This window comes from Nomascus leucogenys, chromosome 1a (genome assembly GCF_006542625.1).
Source record: "Nomascus leucogenys isolate Asia chromosome 1a, Asia_NLE_v1, whole genome shotgun sequence".
NCBI lineage: Eukaryota > Metazoa > Chordata > Mammalia > Primates > Hylobatidae > Nomascus > Nomascus leucogenys.
In genome coordinates, this window is record NC_044381.1 from 80,927,746 (window position 1) to 80,944,797 (window position 17,052).

The window sequence follows — 17,052 nt, forward strand, 5'->3', positions numbered from 1 at the left end:
CTTTAAGAATGTATCTTTCGGCTGGGAGCGGTGGCTCATGCCAGCACTTTGGAAGGCCAAGGCAGGCAGATCATTTGAGGTCAGGAGTTTGAGACCAGCCTGGCCAACATGGTGAAACCCCGTATTTACTAAAAATACAAAAATTAGCTGGGAGTGGTGGCGGGTGCCTGTAATCCCAGCTACTTGGGAGGCTGAGGCAGGAGAGTTGCTTGAACCCAGGAGGCGGAGGTTGCCGTGAGCCAAGATTGCACCACTTCACTCCAGCCTGGGTGACAGGCAGAGACTCCATCTCAAAAAAAAAAAAAAAAAAAAAAAAAGAATGTATCTGTGTACTCCATAAATATAAGCCATTATAATTTGTCCATATATAGTTTAAGAAATAATGTATCCATCATGTAAAGCTATAGTATGTCAACCTATAGATTATTAAGGGGAAAAAGATTTAATTTTGTTGAAATTTGATTCTGAGTTTCTTCTTGATATTTTACAACTACCATTACTAATAGCTGTATTTATTTAAATTGTATATGAGTTTTAGAAATGTGTTTATAGTCACTTACCCTAATTTACTAAACTTTAATCTTCTTACATGTAAAATGTAGAAAATATTATCTGATAGGAATGATATTATAATTAAGTAAGAAACCCTGAACAAACTTTTTAATTTACAAAGTGATATATACTATTTTGAAGTGTTATCATTGGCCAGGCATGGTGGCTCATACCTGTAATCCCAGCTCTTTGGGAGGCTGAGATGGGACTTAAGCCCAGGAGTTCGAGATCAGCCTGGGCAACATAGTAAGACCCCATCTCTACAAAATATAAAAACAGCTAGATGTAGTGGCATACACCTGTAATTCCAGCCACTCGGGAGGCCGAGGTGGGAGGATCACTTGAGCCTGGGAGGTTGAGGCTGCAGTGAGCTGTGATTGTGCCATTGCACTCCAGCCTGGGCAATAAAGCGAGACCTCATATAGAAAAAAAAAGTTATTGTTGTCAAAGAGCTACATCTTATGTCATTAAAATATGTTTGATTAGCACTCTTCAGGAAAGAAAGTGGCGTAACTTTTTTATCTTTTATTTTTGAAGACAAGGTCTTGCTTTGTTGCCCAGGCTGGAATGCAGTGGCATGATCATAGCTCACGGTAGCCCCAAACTCCTGGGTTTAGGCAATTCGCTTGCCTCAGCCTCCTGAGTAGCTAGAACTACAGGCATGCACCATTATGCCCAGCTAACTTTAAATTTTTTTGTAGAGATAAGATCTCGCTTTGTTGCCCAGACTGGTCACAAACTCCTAGCCTCAAGCGATCCTCCTGCCCTGGCCTCCTAAAGAGCTGGGATTACAGGTGTAACTTTTTGAAAAGGAAAATTATTTTGTTATGTACATGCTGACATTTGCTCAGTGGTAATTTTGAATGTTGTAGGCTGGAGAGAAGCATGAAAAAGAAAATGAAGAATTCACAGGGCAACTAAAAGTGGCTAAAGATGTTGAAAAACTCATTGGGCAAGTGGAAATCTGGGAGGCAGAAGCCAAATCAGTTTTGGATCAAGATGATGTGGACACCTCAATGGAAGAATCTTTGAAGGTAGGAGTGTAAAAGTATTAAGAGGGTACTTTCATGGTTGTACATTTATGTTTTAAGATAAATAAGAAGTTTTAAAGTAAGTAGTAATAAGCCTACAGTTTTAATTTTCTTTGTTGGGAGTTCTAAAAATGAATGGATTTTATCCCTGGATCATTTGCTGTTATTTTGCTTGAAAGCAGAGGATAGATTAGGAGACCACTGATAATACCTATGAATGTTAAGCTCTTGGACTTATTTTCTTAGCTATAACATGGGGGTTAAAATATTTTCTTGCGCCAGAGGACAATGAGGAGATGAGTGAGTTCAGTCTCAATATAGCTCAGTGCAGAGTACACAGAAGAGATTATATATAATCAGGCTGGGCGCGGTGGCTTACGCCTGTAATCCCAGCACTTTGGGCGGTTGAAGCAGGTGGATCACAAGGTCAAGAGATCGAGACCATCCTGGCCAATATGGTGAAACCCCGTCTCTACTGAAAATACAAAAAATTAGCTGGACGTGGTGGCATGCATGCCTCTAGTCCCAGCTACTTGGGAGGCTGAGGCAGGAGAAATTGCTTGAACCCAGGAGGCAGAGGTTGCAGTGAGCCGAGATTGCACCACCACACTCCAGCCTGGCGACAGGGTGAGACTCCTTCTGAAAAAAATAAAAGAAATCATACAATCTATGCTTTGAAAGTTCACCCACTGATGAAGCCACTCTGCTTTCCTTACTCAATGCAGGGAGAGTGACTCATGTTGTTAGATCTCCATTCTGTCTTTATTCTCAGGCAGTCGACTCATTGAAAGGCAGTGAGGCAAGAGTGTGTCTTAATATCACTTAGTTCTCCTGGGAAAGGAGTTATCATTGAGGTTTTTACTGAGTTCCAGCTCAGCTATAAAACCTACAGAGCATAAGTTACAACAAGACGGGAAGTTCCTGGAATAAAAAGGAACATTTACGTAATTTTTCTGAGCCTACGTTTCTGAAAGGTGTATATTTCAGCATTTTGTGTTTTCATTGTGTGATAGTTTTTATTGCTTTGAAAATACTATATAAATTTATCATGCCATCTCATCTGCCAGTGCTTTTCTGATTTTATTTTTAATATTTATTTATCTACTCTATCTGGAATTTATTTTCTTGAAAAAAATGAGGTAGAAATTAAATATTTAAAAATTATAGTGAACATACAAGCACACTGAAATATATTTCTATCAAGAAAGAATTAAGTAGATATTCATTGGATCAAAATATTGGATCAAGATATATTCTAAAGTAAGAAATACAAGTTCCTAAACTGTATGGATAATGAGATAATGTAATCTCATTTGTGGTTTTTAAACAGAGTTGTATTTTTATATATGATACATTTATATTCATAGAAAAATACCTGTAAAGATATACCCGTAACTGAGTCTATCTCAATCCCGTGTTATTCCCAGCTGCTAGTACATGGTAGACATAAAATAAATATTTTCTTTCCTTTTTTTTGAGACAGGGTTCTGCTCTGTCACCCAGGCGGGAGTACAGTGGCACAACCATGGCTCACTCGACCTCCCCAGGTTCAAGTGATCCTTCCACTTCAGCCTCCCAAGTAGCTGGGATTACAGGCATGCGCCATCACGCCCAGCTAATTCTTACATTTTTAGTAGAGGCAGGGTTTTGCTGTATTGCCCAGGCAGGCCTTGAACTCCTAGGCTCAAGTGATTTGCCCGCCTCAGCCCCTCAAAGTGCTGGGACTGTAGGCGTGAACCACTGTGCCCAGCTATAAGTATTTTCTTTACATGCTGTACCTTTCTATTGTTTTTCAGTTTTTTTGAATTACATGAGCTTTTTTGTTGGTTTTATAATTTAAAAGAAAGAAAAATTGAAATTATAAATGAACATGCTAATTTCAAAAAATTGAAATTACTGTGATTCCACTGCCCCAAGACAAATAAGATCAACATTTACATAGTTGATATCACATACTGTAACTTCTATTTTATCATACCCATGTATATTAGTTTGTTTTCACCCTGCTATTAAAGATATACCCGAGACTGGGCAATTGACAAAAGAAAGAGGTTTAATAGACTTACAGTTCCACATGGCTGGGAAGGCCTCACAATCATGGTGGAGGGTGAAAGGCATGTCTATGTGGCGGCAGACAAGAGAAGAGGGCTTGTTCAGGGAAACTCCCCCTTATATAATCATCAGATCTCATGAAACTTATTCACTATTATGAGAACAGCACAGGAAAGATCTGCCCTCATGATTCAATTACCTCTCACCGGGTCTCTCCCACAACTCATGGGAATTCAAGATGAGATTTGGGTGGGGACACAGCCAAACCATATCACCACGCCACTGTGAGTTGTAATTAAAAAATTGTTTTTTGCTAAGTTGAGAACTGAAAAGTGGTATCTCCTTATTGTTTTAATGGATACTTATTTGACTACATGTAATATTGAACTATCATATATTTATTAGACATCTGTTTCTGTGAATTATCTGTTCTTATATTTTCAAAATTTTCTTTGGGATCTTGGCATTTTAAAAATTGAATTATACAAGCTCTTTGAATTGTGATCCATTTTCATTTCTGTGTCAAATATTTTTGCTGAGTTGTTGACTTTGTTTATTTTATTTTGCATTGCAGGTTTTTTATATTTATGTAGTCATGTCTGTCCCTACTCTTAGGCCTGGAAAGACCCTCTGCAGCGAGATAGCAGACCAGATTTTATTTTATTTTATTATTTTTTTGAGACGGAGTCTTGCTCTGTTGCCCAGGCTGGAGTGCAGTAGTGCAATCTTGGCTCACTGCAATCTCTACCTCCCTGGTTCAAGAGATTCTTCTACCTCAGCCTGCCAAGTAGCTGGGACTATAGGCACCCGTCACCACACCTGGCTAATTTTTGTATTTTTAGTAGAGGCCGGGTTTCACCATGTTGGCCAGGCTGATCTCAAACTCCTGACCTCAACTGATCCACCCACCTCAGCCTCCCAAAGTGCTGGGATTACAGGCATGAGCCACCGCCAGTTTTATTTTATTTCATTTATTTTATTGCATTTTTTGAGATGGAGTTTCACTCTTGTCGCCCGGGCTGGAGTTCAGGAGCACAGTCTTGGCTCACTAAAACCTCTGCCTCCTGAGTTCAAACAATTCTCCTGCCTCAGTCTCCCGAGTAACTGGGACTACAGGCGTGTGCCACCATGACCAGCTAATTTTGTATTTTTAGTAGAGATGGGGTTTCACCATGTTGGCCAGGGCAGTCTCGAACTCCTGACCTCAGGTGATCAGCCCACTTCAGCCTCCCAAAGTGCTAGGATTACAGGCGTGAGCCACTGTGCCTGGCCGCAGCTTGGTTTTTATGGATAATGTCTTCTTTTTGTGGTTTCATATTTCTGACCCATTTGGAATTTATTTTTGTTATGATATATAAAGATTATTTTCCAATAGCTATTTTCTCCAGTAACATTTATTGAATTCTCCTCTCCACTACTTTGACATAGAACAAGATCATTTTAATATTTATTGCCATTGTTTCAAGTTTCTTTCTATTGTCATTGTATTACTTTTATTCTTTATTTTATTGAAGTGCTTACTGTATAAAGAATAATCTATAAAACATGTTCGGAATCTGATTGTATCAATATGGAATTTCAAAATGACTCCTTAAAATATCATTTTTCAGAATGCAAATTTGCCTGATTTTGGATTAATAATGAACTTTTTTGGTTTCCGGCGATTGTTTTGATTAATGTTTAACATATAATCAGAATGTTTATTGTGATCTCACTTCAATTTGTTTTAATAGCATCTTATTGCCAAAGGCTCTATGTATGATGAGCTTATGGCAAGAAGTGAAGATATGTTACAAATGGATATACAAAATATTTCAAGCCAGGAGTCCTTTCAACATGTTCTCACAACTGGGCTTCAGGCAAAGATTCAAGAAGCTAAAGAGAAAGTCCAGGTCTCTCTTTAATATTCCTTATTTAGTAATTCTGTTCTCTAAAACTGAGGGGTCACTGGGTGGGTAGTGAAGGGGTGTGATAGCCCTGTAGCTTGGAAATGTTTTGTAAAATATTACTTTTGCATTGTTTTATTTCTTTATAATTTAGAGCATATCAGAAAATATAAGTATCATAAGTATCATAGTATATAAGTATCATAATTTAGATAGATATCTAAATATCTTTGTCTAGTGGGAAAATAACAAATAAAGTATTTGTTAACTTAAGAATTTATTAAGAATTGGTCCCCGTGTTAATTTGAGAATTTTTTTGTCTTCAAGATCAATGTGGTAAAACTCACTGCAGCGTTGAAGAACTTAACTGACGTTTCACCAGAATTGGACATCAGGCTGAAGATGGAAGAATCCCAGAAGGAACTTGAATCATATATGATGAGGGCTCAGCAGTTACTGGGGCAAAGAGAGAGCCCCGGTGGACTCATTTCAAAATACAAGGTGGGAATCTTTTCAACCATCAAATGTAGGACATTATTGTTAACTGTCTATCTTTTTTGAAATCAAGATGTTTCCTTCACTGTAATTATATACTGAGTTACTATAACTTAAAAAGAATTTCTCAGTATTATATATTGTTCCCCTGATGTTATTAAACATAAGTATTCGAGTATAGAATTTTTTAATTCAAATTTTATTGTGGATCTGCTGAATGTACTCAGTGATATGGTGTAAAGAGTGCAGCTGACTCTATGACATTGAACAAGAATTTAATTTCTCTGGATTTTTAATTTGTAAAAATTGGCATAATAGTTCCAGCCCTATCCAGCTGTCAGATTTGTTGTGAGGCTTTAAGTGAAAATAAGGCACATGAAGTTACTTTGCATACATTCTCTGAATGTAAAAAAAACCATTATTATTAAAATACTTTGATAAAAGTTATTCATGGAAGCATACTTTTCTATAGTTAAAGACCCAATAATGTTTTGTATGGAGACAGTTTCAGGTTGATTTTTATGGTTTGGTAGGCTGAGGTTGCAGCTTAAGATGTCACCAAACCAGAGACTCACTATTACTTAACATGGTGGGAGGTGCTGGGGGAATTAGAAGCAAAGCTAAATGCCTCTACCTTGGAGCAAATTGGAGAGGTAGAGTAATACTTTTTTTCATTCGTGTTCAGCATTTAGCACACTTTATTGAACACTTACAATGAGCTGGGCATTTAGGGGAAATAAAGATGCAGGAAGGCATTGCCCCATTCCTGTGCCTACTCTTTATGAAAGGGTGCCCTATAGGAGCCTCTCTTCATTCTCATCACGGCCTCCGTCTGTCTTCTGGGCCTCAACCCTGTTTTGGCCTACTGGATTTGCTAACCATGCTGGGGCCCTGTTGTCAGTCATTTCAGCATTGCTTTTCCTATGACCTTAGTAGCCCTTGTCTGCTTGATCTCACGCCATTTGCACTTTGCTAGCTGCCACCTTCAACCACTTCCCTCTGTCTTTTATTCCCGCTTTTACTCCCAGGTTCCTGAAAGTACTAAATTGACCTTAAGAATGAATGCTTGTTTTAAATGATGGTGAGGCTGGATTCTAGGTGGGTAGATATGGTCTGGTCAGGAAAAAGAGAAGGAAAAAAAAATAGAGGCTCCTAGTCTCCCTCTTTTTTTATTTTTATTTTTATTTTTCTTAGAGACAGGGTCTCACTCTGTCACCCAGGCTGGAGTTCAGTGGTGCTATCTTGGCTCACCGCAGCCTCCAACTGCTGGGCTCAAGCTATCCTCCTGCCTCAGCCTCCAAGTAGCTGGTACTACAGGAAAACACCACTACGCGCAGCTAATTTTTAAAAAAATTTTTTATAGAGAAAGGGTCTCACTTTATTGGCCAAGGCTGGTCTCAAACTCCTGGCCTCAAGTGATCCTCCCACGTCGGTCTCCCAAAGTGCTGGGTGTGAGCCACTGTGGCCAGCTTCTTGGCTCCTTTACCAGAGAAGGGCTGGAGGTGTCAGTTCTCACACGATTTTCCTCTCCCTGACCTTCTTCCTTTTGGTTTTCCCCCATTTTGCCAATGGCATTTAGTCAAGTGGATACACTTTCACAGCAGAAGCAAGATCCCTGCTCTGGTAGGCATGCAGACATGGGCAGTAGGAGCTCCCAGCTATGAACAGCATACAGAGTAAAAGTGTCTCCCCAGGTCATAAATCTAGCAGTCCTAAAGGAGGCCTTGGAGGAGGGCCCTGGAGCTCAGCATTGTGCCTTACCTGCAACTGGTCCATAAAAATGTGTAATGAGTGAATGAGCGAATTCCCACCCTGCTTGGCTTCTCCCAGAGAATTACTTTCATCTTCTCTCTCCTGTAGGTTTTCTGCCTTTTTCACACACAGGCCCCGACCTGTTTTTTTGTTCTGTCATTCGCTAGTTACCTAGGCCAGGTTTCTGTTCCTGTAGAGTATGTCAGATTAGGAGCAGACACATGCCTGTCAGGGCTGTTCCCATTCTTGTGTACTGCTGGGGAGGGACTGCCAACATGAGTGGCCCTGGGCAAAACTTTGAAGTTGGTGGTGAAACAAATTGGCCTCCTTTCAGCATAACTGCTTATGCATGATAGTTAACCTTTCTATAAATTTTGTCTTGGCCAGGCATGGTGGCTCACACCTATAATCCCAGCATTTTGGGAGGTTGAGGTGGGAGGCTTGCTTGAGCCCAGGAGTTTGAGGTTTCAGTGAGCTGTGATTGTGCCACTGCACTTCAGCCTAGGTGACAGATCGCGATCCTATCTCAAAACAAAAAACAAAACAAAACAAAACTGATATACTCTTCATATTATATTGCTTCTGAAGTATGGTTGTCTGCTCAATAGTTAAGAACTTTAGAGGAAACTTAGTCAGGGGCTCATTAACCCTGTACAGTGAACTTTATAATTACTTATCAATGGGGTAACAAAAATCATTTTGAATATCATAAAGATATCTTAATCTGGGCCTCATGTGTAACTACATTTGAATAATAAATATTTTGGCACTCTTTTGAAAAGAATTTAAGAGATGCCAAAGGGCTAGCAACCTCGATTTACAAAGAAAAGTCTCCTATAAATCTTCAGATATTCTTCAGAGAGCCCCTTCCTACTTTACTAGTTAAAGACATACCAAAATTAGCTTTGAGGATTTTGAGGATTTGGCAGTAGAATGAGGCTTTTATGATTTTGTTTGCAATTTTTTTTTTTTTTTTAGGAAGCACTAATAATTTCTAATACAAAGAGTCTGGCCAAGTATTTGAAAGCTGTTGAAGAACTAAAAAATAATGTAACCGAGGACATAAAGACGTCTTTAGAAGAAAAGAGTAGAGATGTCTGTGCCAAATGGGAGGTAAGAACATGCATATGTTTCTGTACTTACGTTTTTATATGTTTGATTCTGGGCTGTTGGTTGTCAGAGCCATTCCTGGGGTTTTCCTGACTACGCTGTATCACCAGTGGGCTGGTCCCTGCAGGCTGAAGTCCCAGGGTTCATACAGAGTTTCATAGCAGAATAGGTCTGGGCTTTGGTGGCAGACAAACCTGGATTCAGCAGCTATGACCCTGGGCAAGGTACTTAACTTTTAGGATCCTCCCTGATAAAAATGGGGTAACACCACCTACTGGGCAGAATTGATGCAAGGATTTATAGAAAGCATCTACCACTGAGATTATGTTCTGGTAATGAATGGCAATTAATATTAAATGATAATTAATATTGAAATGTGTAATATGATAATTAAAATGTGTGTGTCTATATATCTGTGTCTATGTAAGTGGATTGAATATGTGCTGTTAAGGATCCTCCTAAAACTCATTTTAAAATAAACTTTATTACTTTAGAATAGTTTTAGATTTACAGAATTACTATAAAGATGGTGCAGAGAGTTCCAATGTACCCCATGCCCAGATTCCTCTGTTATCAGCATCTTACCTTAGTATAGTATCGATACAATTACTGGGTCAATGTTAATACATTATTTTTTCTAGCAGTTTACCCTGACAGATTGATACATTAGTATTAACTAAAGTTTGCACTTTATTTACCTTTTCACACTTTTCCCCAGATGTTCTTTCTGTCTGTTCTAGAATCTTATTCAGGATACACATTACATTTACTTATGTCTCCTTGGGCTCAATTGTCTGTTTTGCATACAGTTTCCCTCAGTCTGTAGCTTGTCTTTTCATTTTCTTAATAGTGCCTTTCACAGCTAAAATACATTTTTATTTGTTAGAAAAAAAAAAAACCATGTTTATGGGCCTGGGATGTTTTAAAATATCTCCCCCCAAAATATATGGATGAATCAGAATGGCACTTAAGCTTTGTTTCTGTCCTTTTGTCACTACACATATATTTATTGTTACTGTAAATACTTTTTTGTATATTTTGTTCCCATGGTTAATATATTCCTTTTTTTTTTTGTAGTCTCTTCATCATGAACTGTCTTTATATGTTCAACAACTAAAAATAGATATTGAAAAAGGAAAGCTTAGTGACAATATTTTAAAACTTGAAAAGCAAATAAATAAAGAAAAGAAACTTATCCGTAGAGGAAGGACCAAGGGTCTCATCAGAGAACATGAGGTACAATAACGTGTTTCCACTTAAATTTTGTCATCATTTTGGGGTTTATCTTAAATGCTTGTGTGTATCTTTAGCCTAGGATGAAACCTGTTCTGAAAATTACCCTAGCCCTCCTCTCCCCGGGGATGATCACTTCTTTGCTTCACACTGGCAGCAGAGCCTGTGCTTCCTACTTTTTAGAAGTGAGAAAATTCGGCACTGAGTTAATATTTTATGATTTCCCTTGATATGTCTCAGTGGCCCCTGTCCTCAGACTCTGGTCACAAATGTGTCAACTGTTACTAAACTACTCACAGTTGGCTTTTGTCAGGACACAGTGTCCTCAGAAGCACAGCTTTTGAGAAAATGAGCAAATCAGGGTATAAAGCAGCTGGGGCAAATCTCATGATCTTTTTTTGGTCTCCATCCTATTTGATTGCTTTTATGTATTTGACATTTCTGACCCTTTTTTCATTTCTTTTTAAGTTTCTACTGTTGTGGCTCTCCCACTGTCAGTCTCTCTTGCTTTATATAATTCTATATCTATCTATCTATCTATCTATCTAAACAGATACAGATGTAGATATGTAAATATATAGCGATATATAATTTACAGTGAGTACTTTTTAGTGTCTTCACAAATATTCCTTTTTATTCTATTAATGTTTTGCTTTTGAAGAAGGAGTCTCCACCTCCACTTTTGGCTAATTTCATGCTTCCCTTAGGCGATTTTATGCACTCTGGGGTTTGACCTGCCTTCTCTGCAATGATAGTGCGTCAATTTTTCTCTCCAGCTGAGTCCTTTCACCTGAATTCTGTGTTCTATTTCTCACTGACTAGTAGATATCACCAGTGTTTTTCGGAGAACTCAAATTCAGCAAGCTCAAAACTGAACCAATAATATCTCCTCTCAAAGGTTCATTTTATATTCTGTCTACTGGTAATGAATGGCATTGCTGTCTCATGACGCCCTTCCTCTCCTTCCTGCCTTCCTTTCCACTCAGCCTTAATTAAATCTGTTGCCAAGCCCCATCTGGGATTCTTCAGAACAGCTTCTTCCTTTCCAGTGGTGTTTCCACTTACCTAAACCAGGGTTCTTTTCTCAGAATGATGATGGTTGCTTCATCTCATCTTCCGTACCAGCACCAGAGTTGTCCTTTTGAGCCACAAATCCTACCAGTTCCCCATACCCCCAGGACAATTCCAGGCATCTTAGAAGGCCACTTAGTTCCTTCATAGCCTGGCCCAGGAAACCCCTTTAGCATCCCTCCTGCTGTGCCGTGCACTCCAGCCCCACTGGAGTACTGGTCCTTTGAGACATCTGGCGCTTTTCATTATCTTCGTGCTTTTCGTCCTCTTGGTGGTCCTTCTGCTAGAAATAACCTCTCTCCCCTTATACTTGGAGAACTTGTCCTTATTTCTTCCACGTATAGCTCAGATGCTTCCCTCTTGTGAGGCAGGCTTTCTCTAACTCCTTCAGGCAGGTAGGCTCTATCATAACACTTAGCACACTCTGTGCTGGTTCTTTGTCTGTCTAGGTTACTGAACCGAAAATTCCTTTAGGGCTGACTCTCTCATCTTTTTTTCTCCAGCGCCTATTGTCATAGCATGTAGATGGCCTATACAAGAACACATTGTTAAAACCACACACATCTGTTAGTTTCTAGTCCTTATGGAATAATCATGTAAACTCATCGGAAGCACATTTCCTGCTTTATTTCTTCAATTAGGCCTGCTTTTCTGAGGAAGGCTGCCTGTACCAGCTTAATCACCACATGGAAGTCCTGAGGGAGCTGTGTGAAGAGCTGCCTTCACAGAAGAGTCAACAAGAAGTGAAGAGACTACTCAAAGATTATGAACAAAAGATAGAAAGACTTCTGAAATGTGCTTCCGAGATTCATATGACACTGCAGCCCACAGCGGGAGGCACGTCGAAAAACAAGTTAGTCCTGCATAAGAATAGCTATCCTATAGGATAAAATGAAGCCTTTTGCACTTAATCATGCTTGTTTAGGTTTCATTTTTCTTACTCTCTTTTAAACATGCAATTTTGATTCCTTTCTAGGGGGACCATCACCACATCTGAGAATAGAAGAGGGGATCCCCACAGTGAGGCACCATTTGCAAAATCAGATAATCAGCCATCAACTGAAAAGGTGTTAAATGTGGATAACGTATTTTAGAAGTAAACCCAAAGTAAAAGACCAAGTGTACAATAATTCACTTCTCATTAATTAGATGTTGGTTTTAATTATCCGATTGTTTTTATCAATGGAGAATTTCCACTTACACAATGCAAAAGACCAATTTTCTTTTTTTTTTTTTTTTTTTGAGACGGAGTCTTGCTCTGTCGCCCAGGCTGGAGTACAGTGGCGCGATCTCGGCTCACTGCAGGCTCCGCCCCCCGGGGTTCACGCCATTCTCCTGCCTCAGCCTCCTGTGTAGCTGGGACTACAGGCGCCCACCACCTCGCCCGGCTAATTTTTTGTATTTTTAGTAGAGACGGGGTTTCACCGTGTTATCCAGGATGGTCTCGATCTCCTGACCTCGTGATCCGCCCGCCTCGGCCTCCCAAAGTGCTGGGATTACAGGCGTGAGCCACCGCGCCCGGCCGAAAAGACTGATTTTCAAAGGAGAATGCAACTAACCAAAGCTATAGCAAGCATAATCTAATCTTCCTCTGAGTATACAAACAGTTCTTTCAAGCAGAGACCCTTTAGAACCATTATGAATACCGATTATCTGTGTACATTGTTATTGAGGGTAGGAGAGGTTGAGCTTGATCTGTACAGATGTTTCCATTTCATTGAGATAAACAAGTTCATTTATCATTTGCCTTTTCTTCTGCTGCATTATAATGTATTTCATTATCTGTGGGAATTGAATTTTCTAAATTCCTGAAGTCTAGATAATTTGATATTTACTGTATATTACAGTCCAGACTGTCAATCAGAACATGTGGAGGAAGGAATGAGGTGAGGTGGATTTGTTTCTAGAGGTCTGCTCCTGCATGGTAGGCTTCTGTCTACTTTTGACTATGGGTATGCAGTCTCAGGCAGAAATAGCATTTTGGGGCTGGGAGTCTTCCTTTACCATGTTGCCATACCAATTAGAAGGTGAGACTCTCCTCTGTCCTACGGAAAGACTTTTCTCTGAGCTGAGACATCTCAAGGAAATTGTATTATCTCCTGGTTTGAGGTACAAAGAATCAGTGATACATTTTTGAACATAAAGCATTTATCTTTTCCAGATAACTAAGTATGTTTAAGATCTTTCCTTTACTATTTTGCATATTCCCTTAGGCAATGGAACCCACTATGAAGTTTAGCCTGGCATCAGAGTTAAAGCCTCTGCAAGAAGAAAGCATTATAGAAAAGGATTACAGTGCATCTATAAATAGTTTACTAGAGAGGTAAACTCTTTTTAAACAACTGGAAAATCCACCAAAAGTCTTTCATCGATGCAAACATGTTATACTTTTTAAAAGTTTTATTTTCATTTAGTCATCATTTTGCATGTGATCCAGTAACTTAAACAGAAATTCGATGGTATTTCCTCACATGCAGTTGACAGTAATTTTAAAATATTTCTTTGTGTTATTTTATTTTTCTTATTTTTTTGTTTGTTTTTTGTTTATCTTTGTGTTATTTTATTTTTAGTATTTTGGGACAGAGTATTGTTCTGTCGCCCAGGCTGGAGTGCAGTGGCGCCATCTCGGCTTGCTGCAGCCTCCACCTCCTGGGATCAAGTGATTCTCCTGCCTCAGCCTCCTGAGTAGCTGAGATTATAGGCACCTGCCACCATGTCCAGCTAATTTTTTGTAGTTTTAGTAGAGATGAGGTTTCGCCATGTTGGCCAGGCTGGTCTCGAACTCCTGACCTCAGGCAATCCACCCGCCTTGGCCTGCCAAAGTGCTAGGATTACAGGTGTGAGCCACTGCGCTTGGCCTGTGTTATTTTAAAAATTAACTATTGTGATGTTGCATTTCATTTTGCCCAGGTATGATACATACAAAGATATTCTTGAACACCACCTGCAAAACAACAAATTCAGGATTGCTTCTGATTTCTCTAGTGAAGAAGACAGGAGTAGTTCTTGTCTGCAGGCTAAACTGACAGATCTACAGGTAATTACCAAAAATATTATTTCTGTGATTATCTTGTTTATTAGAAAATAGTACCACTGTGAGTCTGGACATCCCCTTTTCTGTTGAGGTCACATACACTAAATGTTTCCAAAGAACTCTCTTTGCTGGATTGCATTTCTAATGTCACCCTAGTCCATAAAGTGACTTTCTTTCAAGTACCAACCCCAGGAAAGGCTTTGGTTTAGGCTCTTAATTTACTGCTTATACTCTAATCTGGTACTCCAGATATTGTGGCTTGAAGAGTTGTTGTTTATTTATTTCTTTTTGTGCTTCAGGCTTCAAGGGAATTGATCAAAAACAATGTGTTTGAAGGGAATTTCATCCTGTTCCTGGGTTGCTCCAAAGTTAACCAGCCAGTGACTCTGAATGTTTGTTTCAGTCCTTCATCATCTTTACCAAATTATCACAGTGTCTAAAATTGCTGTACAGTGATTGTTGACTGTCTGATGTTGGGCATTTAGGGCAGTGGAGGGAGTTTTCACTTTAAATGATGAATTCTCCTCCTAAAAAGCCTTCAGTGGAAGTTATTGCAGTTGACTCAGAAACAACAGAAAGAAGCAGTCTATTGTTGGTGTACAAATCACACTTCTACAAATAATATCTTTCCTATTTGGAAGATGATCTGTGCGTTGTAGTGCATCATTTTTGATGCATGCCCTGAGTGCATTAGAGGGAACCCTCACAGATGGAGGGCCGTAGGTAGTTCCTACAACATCCTTCCATGTTTTCTAGTTTCTTTTATTATACCGGGTCTCAGTCACTCTACCATCTGGCTGTTCTCCCATTTTTCATCTGAATAAGCAAAATTTATATGTTAAAATCCCTGTTGCTCAAGTGATGGATTTAGCATGTTTTCATCACAATTAAGAAACTGTCTTGAGGCCGGGCGCGGTGGCTCACGCTTGTAATCCCAGCACTTTGGGAGGCCGAGGCGGGCGGATCACGAGGTCAGGAGATCGAGACCAGGGTGAAACCCCGTCTCTACTAAAAATACAAAAAATTAGCCAGGTGTGGTGGCGGGCGCCTGTAATCCCAGCTACTCAGAGAGGCTGAGGCAGGGGAATGGCGTGAACCCAGGAGGCGGAGCTTGCAGTGAGCCGAGATTGCGCCACTGCACTCCAGCCTGGGTGACAGAGCGAGACTCTGTCTCAAAACAACAACAACAAAAAAAAACTGTCTTGATGTTTCTCCAGTAACTGAATAATGAGTTGGTTAGAAAAACTATACGAATCTCTGGGTAAAGTGAAGAACAAATTATACAGATTGCTGATCTGTCAGTAGTATTGTATAGCAGTGCCTTACCAAAAAAAGAATCAAGATAAGGAGCTGGAGTAGTATAGAATTATAGATGTTAATTATAAACCATAAATTAATTTAATTTACTTCTTATTTATGTAGAAACAGTAAATTAATTTAATTTTCTATTTATGTAGAAACAGTTTTGGTTCACTTCAGTTTTCTTTTAGTTTAGAAGGTAACAAAGATTTCCTATCCAGAGAAAACAGAATATCTGTTCTTACATGTATCTGTATTTTTCTGAATTGTATTCTGTGTAATTACCCTAGGGGAAGGGAGTTTGGGTACCTTTGAAAGCTGCCTTGTGGACTCCGTTGACTTCATTGAATGGGTCCTCTGAGAGCATAGTTAATGTCATTGTTCCCTAAAGGATAGTTCACTTGTAGATGGTTGGAAAGTATTTTTAAACACATTTCCATGTGAAACATTGTGTTTGCTTCCACAGTTGGTGAATGTCTCATGTTTTAAGAACAGAATAATTGTGCCTATTAACCCCATTAGTTGATAAATTAATTTATGTGTTCCATCTAGGTCATAAAAAGTGAAACTGATGCTTGCTGGAAAGAGTTTGAAATTATTTCATTGAAGTTAGAAAATCATGTGAATGACTTAAAAAAGCCTTTTATAATTAAGGAAAGAGACACACTAAAGGAAAGAGAAAGAGAGCTTCAGATGACTCTTAATACCAGGTAAAATTCTGAGATCTATTAACTATGAATCTAATAAACTCACTAAATCCTATAATGCCATTTTAAGCAAGACTATTGCTATACTAAGTATGTTGTTTTATTTGGATGTCACAACAACAGTAAGAGAGGCTACCATTATGATTGCATTTTACTGATAAGGAAACTGATACTCAGAGAGGTTAAATATTAATAATATAACCAGGCCACACTCCTAGCTAGAAACTTAGTAGAACTTAAGGTCTGCCAAAGTTCAAAGGCCACAGTCTTTCCACTGTCTCTTTTGGGCATGAATTTGACCAAGTCACATAAACTCTGTGGGCATTGATCTCTTCATTTCTGAAATGAGAGTGCTATTACTCTCGTTGTATACATAGGATATGTATCCCCAGCATATATTCCTGTATTGATAGGAAAAAAACTGAGGCTCAGAGTCTATATATTACTTACCTATGGTCACACATTTCAGTTTATTTTCAGTAGAGCCTATTCTTTGGACCCCATTGTATTTGTAACATGGAAATATAAGAAATTATTCCATAATTAAAATAATTACAAGGTTTCTTAGTTGTCAAGGTGAAGTTAAGTTACAATTCTGTTTTTATTTCAAAAGAGAGAGAAAGGCTTAGTGTGTTTTACAACAATTTTCCGTTCAATGTGGTATATATTACACTGCCAAGAATACTTTGGGGCCAGGCACAGTGGCTCCTGCCCATAATCCCAGCGCTTTGGGAGGCCAAGGCAGGCGGATCACCTGAGGTTAGGAGTTTGAGACCAGCCTGGCCAACATGGTGAAACACTGTCTCTACTAAAAATACAAAAAGAAAAAA

At 39.1% G+C, this 17,052-nt stretch overlaps 1 protein-coding gene across 2 annotated transcripts in view; it reads left to right on the top strand.

Annotated features, from left to right (window-relative positions):
• The window catches only part of SYNE2 (spectrin repeat containing nuclear envelope protein 2), a 376,334-nt gene that overhangs the window by 134,435 nt on the left and 224,847 nt on the right, over positions 1 to 17,052 (top strand). For both annotated transcript variants that reach the window (XM_030811980.1, XM_030811985.1), the window contains exons 19-28: positions 1,425 to 1,586; positions 5,369 to 5,527; positions 5,849 to 6,022; positions 8,747 to 8,881; positions 9,956 to 10,114; positions 11,824 to 12,035; positions 12,159 to 12,249; positions 13,396 to 13,505; positions 14,093 to 14,219; positions 16,068 to 16,225. In XM_030811980.1, the coding sequence (XP_030667840.1) occupies positions 1,425 to 1,586; positions 5,369 to 5,527; positions 5,849 to 6,022; positions 8,747 to 8,881; positions 9,956 to 10,114; positions 11,824 to 12,035; positions 12,159 to 12,249; positions 13,396 to 13,505; positions 14,093 to 14,219; positions 16,068 to 16,225 (1,487 nt within the window). The remainder of the gene's footprint in view (positions 1 to 1,424; positions 1,587 to 5,368; positions 5,528 to 5,848; positions 6,023 to 8,746; positions 8,882 to 9,955; positions 10,115 to 11,823; positions 12,036 to 12,158; positions 12,250 to 13,395; positions 13,506 to 14,092; positions 14,220 to 16,067; positions 16,226 to 17,052) is intronic.